The 5,158-nt window shown below is 41.0% G+C and overlaps 1 protein-coding gene across 1 annotated transcript; it reads right to left on the bottom strand.

The window, feature by feature from the left end:
• LOC109860867 (zinc transporter ZIP1) lies at positions 1 to 4,971 on the bottom strand. Its single transcript, XM_020440258.1, has 4 exons — positions 3,665 to 4,971; positions 1,699 to 2,032; positions 1,188 to 1,355; positions 1 to 1,080 (listed from the first exon to the last, which is right to left on the bottom strand). Exons 1-4 carry the CDS (start codon positions 4,009 to 4,011, stop codon positions 871 to 873), a joined length of 1,059 nt encoding a protein of 352 aa, XP_020295847.1. The 5' UTR covers positions 4,012 to 4,971; the 3' UTR covers positions 1 to 870.
• Positions 4,972 to 5,158: the final 187 nt, after the last annotated feature.

The raw sequence follows: 5,158 nt of genomic DNA, 5'->3' as shown, positions 1-5,158 counted from the left end.
ACGGAATTAATCTCGCTCGTGCACGGACGCGTTGTCGGAAATTTGAAAGGTTTTCGCAACGATGATTTCGCAGTGTGACGTTCTCGAAATACACGTCATTGTTCTCATAAACACGCTGAGGGAATTGTGCTGAAATAAAGACGAGCTTTTGCATCGCGCGATTCCCGCGTCATCTCCGCGAAGCGATGCAGGAAGACGAATATTCTCGGTAAGCTCTAAAAAAAAAAACAAAAAAAACCCGACAACAAAACATTGTCCTCCGGTTTCAAATCGTCGTGTTTCACAATGAAAAAAGCTCGTTATCATCTTGCTTCTTAAACATTTCTGATCAACGGTAAAAAAAAACTGCGAAAAAGCAGTGTGTTTCGAATATTGAACTACACGGGAATTGGTTCTAGCGTAGTGTTTTGCGTTTTACCACGGAGTTAAAAAAAAAAGTGGATTTTTCGGTATATGGTCAGAGTTTTATTCATCGGATTTTATGCTCTTACACGCAATATTTTAAAGCACAAAAACAAAGTAAAAATTTTAAATCTCTCTATTGTGTTCCCAAATATCTCGCAATCGCACGATTTTGTGGTAATAAAAAAAAATAGGTAATGAAAAATATAATTTAAAAAAATCATATATAATGGTGTTTCTTAATCACTCACTAAAAAAATACTCTAAACTAAATATACAACATATCACTTTCACTAATCACAATAATAAAAAATTTCATACAATAGCTCTTGTAAAAAATTTAAAAAAATTTCGTCCGGTATTGCACAAGAACTGCTCGAAGAGATTGACTTCAAGTCCAACCACACAAAACATTAGCAGACTAATCAACTTTAAAAAAAAAAAAATAATAAACTTAACATAATCAGTTCACTCGCCTACATAATAATTAAGAAGGAAGATAACAGTAAATCCGCTGGCGACGGATAAAAATTGCAAGATGCCCGCGTATCTGCGACAACTTTTGTGCCACTTTGACCTTTCCCTCGGGAGAACCTCGCTCACGGTAACGTACAACAAGGTACCACCCGCCAGGCCTTGCAAAATTGGCAATACTATCTTCGACCAGTCCGTGTCTGCCTGTAATCAAAATACATACATTTAGAAAACTCTTCTTTAATTTTTAAAATTTATTTTTCGACTAAACGAGATATTAATTGCAAAAAATTGCGATCGAGATATCTCACTTGAAACGTTAGCATTCCAATACCAATGCCAACGACGGATCCAATAGAGAATATAAAAATTGCGAATATTAATTTGCCAATGGATTTGCTGAGTCCGGCTAATTCAAGTCCCAGACAAAAACCGACAACAAACTTGTGGGACGCCACAGCTCCGGTTAGCAGCAACACCTGGAAAAATGTAAAAGCTCATATGTTTTAATTGTATCGATCTACACACACACACACACACATACGATTGATAGCGCAAATTTATCAGATAAATTCGCAATTCAATTAAGGAGATTGTTAAATACTTTTTCAAATATTTTTTTTGTATCATTCAGCCGGGTTTTTTGTTTTTATTATTAAACTTAGAAATTAGAGCTTGACTTTTCGCCAACATATTGCAAGCGCCAACATATAAATGCTCCGCGTTTTCGATCAATATGTTTGCCATGCTATTTGCTCATCGCGTTACGTTTCTAATTTACGTCAATTAGGTCGTAATTAGCGCATCCACACGCGCACACACCTCGGTAATTTGCTTTTGCAATCCTATCGCGAGTCCTTCGAGAACGGCGTGCACGGTGAGAGCAAGAGCAAGACCGGCGAGTCCGGTGTTGGTATCGGCGCACTGTTCGCCGTGATTCCCGTGGCACAAAAATGTCGTTTTATCGCTCGTCAAACAGGGATCACGTGCGGAGCCCCGTGTCGCACCGTAGCTGCTGTAAGTCCACGCGTTACCGGAGTTGTTACCACCGATGGGATTTTGTCGGTAGTTAAGCGGTAATCTCACTTCTCCCTCGGACATGTAGACCTTGCTGTCTAGCGCGGCGCCGCTGAAACCAACGCCCTGGTTCGAACAGCTGGAATTGAAAAGATACTCCGATCAAAGAGTAGCGAAATCCCGGAATCAAATGCAAAAGATATGCGCATCGGAATCGAGAAAATCAAATCGACCGTGCTAACAATCGATGCTTTATAAATCGCCCGGCTTTTATATAATCAATAAACGTCTCGAGAACTTCCGGATAAATGTACGTTCATTTTATTTCACACACACGCCTCGATGTTGAAAAGAACAACGAAGTATTTGAAACACATCACAAAATTCGTAAGTAAAAATACGGTAAGTTTTAATTGAGTGAAAAAATTGCAAATAAAAAAGACTAAGAATATGAAATCACAATTTACGCAAATTTAATTACGAGAATGCGAACGTAAAAAACTTGTAGAGAAATTCGAGTTGTATAATTATACAACACGTGATCTCTCGGTATTTGCGAACGAGATATTTGAATGTCAATTGATGGCAAACTCTTGTACGTGTGTGTAAAACGTCTCTCGGTGGCACGAGAAGTTGATATCGAATAAACGACGTTCAACGATAGTGATCCCGAGTGATCATTTTCTCTAACGCGCGAACAACGTTATTACGACGTGAGTGAATTCGTCAAGAGCGTTTCTTCGCTCGTTTCTCGCGTTGGATAGAGGATAGGGTATTCGAGGATCACATCGTGTCGGGGCGCAAGGGTGGCCGGCAAGTGGACGATCATTTTCGCACGAGATATCGTTTTGTACCATCGGAATTTTGTACGACCGGGACGGAATTTATTTTCGACAAATTCCCCGTCCCGGTCGTACAAAAGAAAAGGCAGTAAAACCTTGAAGTATCGCTAGCCATTATCAGAATAGAGATTCGTTTATCTTGAGAGCGATCGTGTAATTTTCCTCTTCCCTTAGCGGCGGCGAGAGAGGCCACGGCAAAAGAAGGAAAGTTTTTCACGCGAATTTATTGAACGTGTTCGAAAAGCAATCTCTTTCAAGAAGCTGTGATTTGATTCGTACGTAACATTCGCGCGGAGATTTAATCAAAGATAGTAATAAGAAGCACGAAGAGAGTCGGAAACATTTCTTCGCTACACGTACAAACTTCGTTTTTTTTTTTTTTTATTTTTTAACTCACTCGTATATCGGCGTGTATGAATTTGCGCATCGAATTATCGCTCGATTGATTAACCGCAACCTCAAAATTCGTTTGTCTTTGTTCTTTATCATACCTTAGAACTCGTTTTATATCATTTTCGTGATATAGCCTTGAAAACTTCATTTAATGTGAAGCAGCATTGTTACTTATCGGCGATAACAAGGCGATAATTTTCCGAGATACAATTGACGTCGCGTATATAACATTACGCGAGACGCACGTTATTCAAGAACAAAGCCACCGATTATTTTTGTTTAAATCTGAATATTGTTATGTATATGAGACAACAAGATAGCGGTTACAAAAATAACAAGTAAAAGAAAATAAAGCAGATTATAAAGAAGCTGCATAAAATATTGCGATCGCGCTGCTTCGCTATTTTGCGTTGCAAATTTTCATTGATCATCGATACCATCCGCGTTGCGGGATTACTCTGTGTCAATTTATTTTCGTGTAATAAATTTGTTGTTGTTGGTTTTTTGTTTCTTTTTTCATTTTTTTCAGCACGTACCTACCCTCGCTCGTGGTTCTGTGCTGCGAGTCATGTTCGGATCCGTGATGACTGTGTCGGCAGAAATAATGCACGAACTCTTCCACGAGATAGAGAACGAGGAAGCCGCAGGAGAACACCAGCTCGGCGTGCTTCGGCAGTCCCTCGCGCACCTCCGGCAGGACGTGGAGCGTCGCGGTGGCCAGCAGGACACCGGCGCCGAAGCACAGGGCGCAGGAGAGCAGCAGCTTCCGTTGAAGATCCTGCGCGTGTGTGACGAAACAGGCAGGCGTGACGCCGACGATGAAGCTGCCGGCCCCGATCAGCACCATCGACACCAGCTTCGCTTGAACCGCGTTTTCGAACATCGTTTGAGACTTGTGTTACTTTAACGCACGTCCTGCGATCGCGAAGAAATCGACTCTTATCGTTGTACGTGACAACGGCGCGGCGAGGATAGACGAGAAATTCTGTTTTCGCGTACCATCGGATATTGGATTTCGTCAATTTTCAACGTTTTCGCGCGAAGAGAAACTCTGGAAGAAGAATCCCACTCTCTTCTCTCGAAGAAGGCGGCGACGTTACTACGTGCGTGTTATGTGACGGAACGCGATGAAACGAGCGATGTCTCAAGGCGCGACCCTAATCTGACGACGATGATAACACCGATAGAGAGCTCGACGCACACTTGGAACCAGTCGCTGTCCATCGATCTAATGAATATTGTAACGGAGTCGTCTGTTGCGATTCTATTGCCGATCTTCACACGCGCGCATTACCGATCCGGCTTTGATTCCATCTTACATGTGAGATTACATAATGTACGTGGAAAAAAAAAAAACGTAAACGTCTTTTAGAACACATTTAAATAAACTTTTGTTTTCTGTTTGAATACCCTACATCATAGTTCCTATACGTATATACACTCTGGATATCGACCAGAAGTTCGAACATCATAAATTCGGATAACATAGTCTATCTCTCGCATCAAATTGAACGATGGGAGAACAAAGTTTGTTCCTCGGGAGAAAGGTAAACGACGCGATTGATGTGAAAAGGCGGCGAAGTAGAAAATAGAATCAGTATACAAACTATAGAACATATTGTTATAATACTATAGCGCGTGCAAGACCGATAAGCGGGAAACATTTTGCATGACAGCTGACGAGGCTGATACTGCCTCGCAAGACACGCGATCTAAATCAACTTACGCATGATCGCGATAAATAGCAATTATGCGTCCCGATACGAATGTGAGAACGTAATAAATTGATGCCGATACGGAAAACAACACACGCGCAAATAACAAATCTCGTCCGCGTTATCAGTACGTTTAGTTTTTAATTAAAAAAATTGTATACATATACAGGGTGTCCCAGAATGGCCGTACAATCTCTCGTAGGCAGGTAGAAGGAGTAAAACTGAGTCGAAAAGTCTTATACCATTTTGCTAGATTCGCAATAGTTACTGAGATTTTAATTAACAAAGATCCGCGAATAAGCGTGCATCGGGCTG

Source organism: Pseudomyrmex gracilis, unplaced genomic scaffold (assembly GCF_002006095.1).
Source record: "Pseudomyrmex gracilis isolate BER0280 unplaced genomic scaffold, ASM200609v1 scaffold_8, whole genome shotgun sequence".
Taxonomy (NCBI): domain Eukaryota; kingdom Metazoa; phylum Arthropoda; class Insecta; order Hymenoptera; family Formicidae; genus Pseudomyrmex; species Pseudomyrmex gracilis.
The sequence above is the reverse complement of the archived record's forward strand: the minus strand, read 5'-3'. Positions and strand labels throughout refer to the sequence as shown.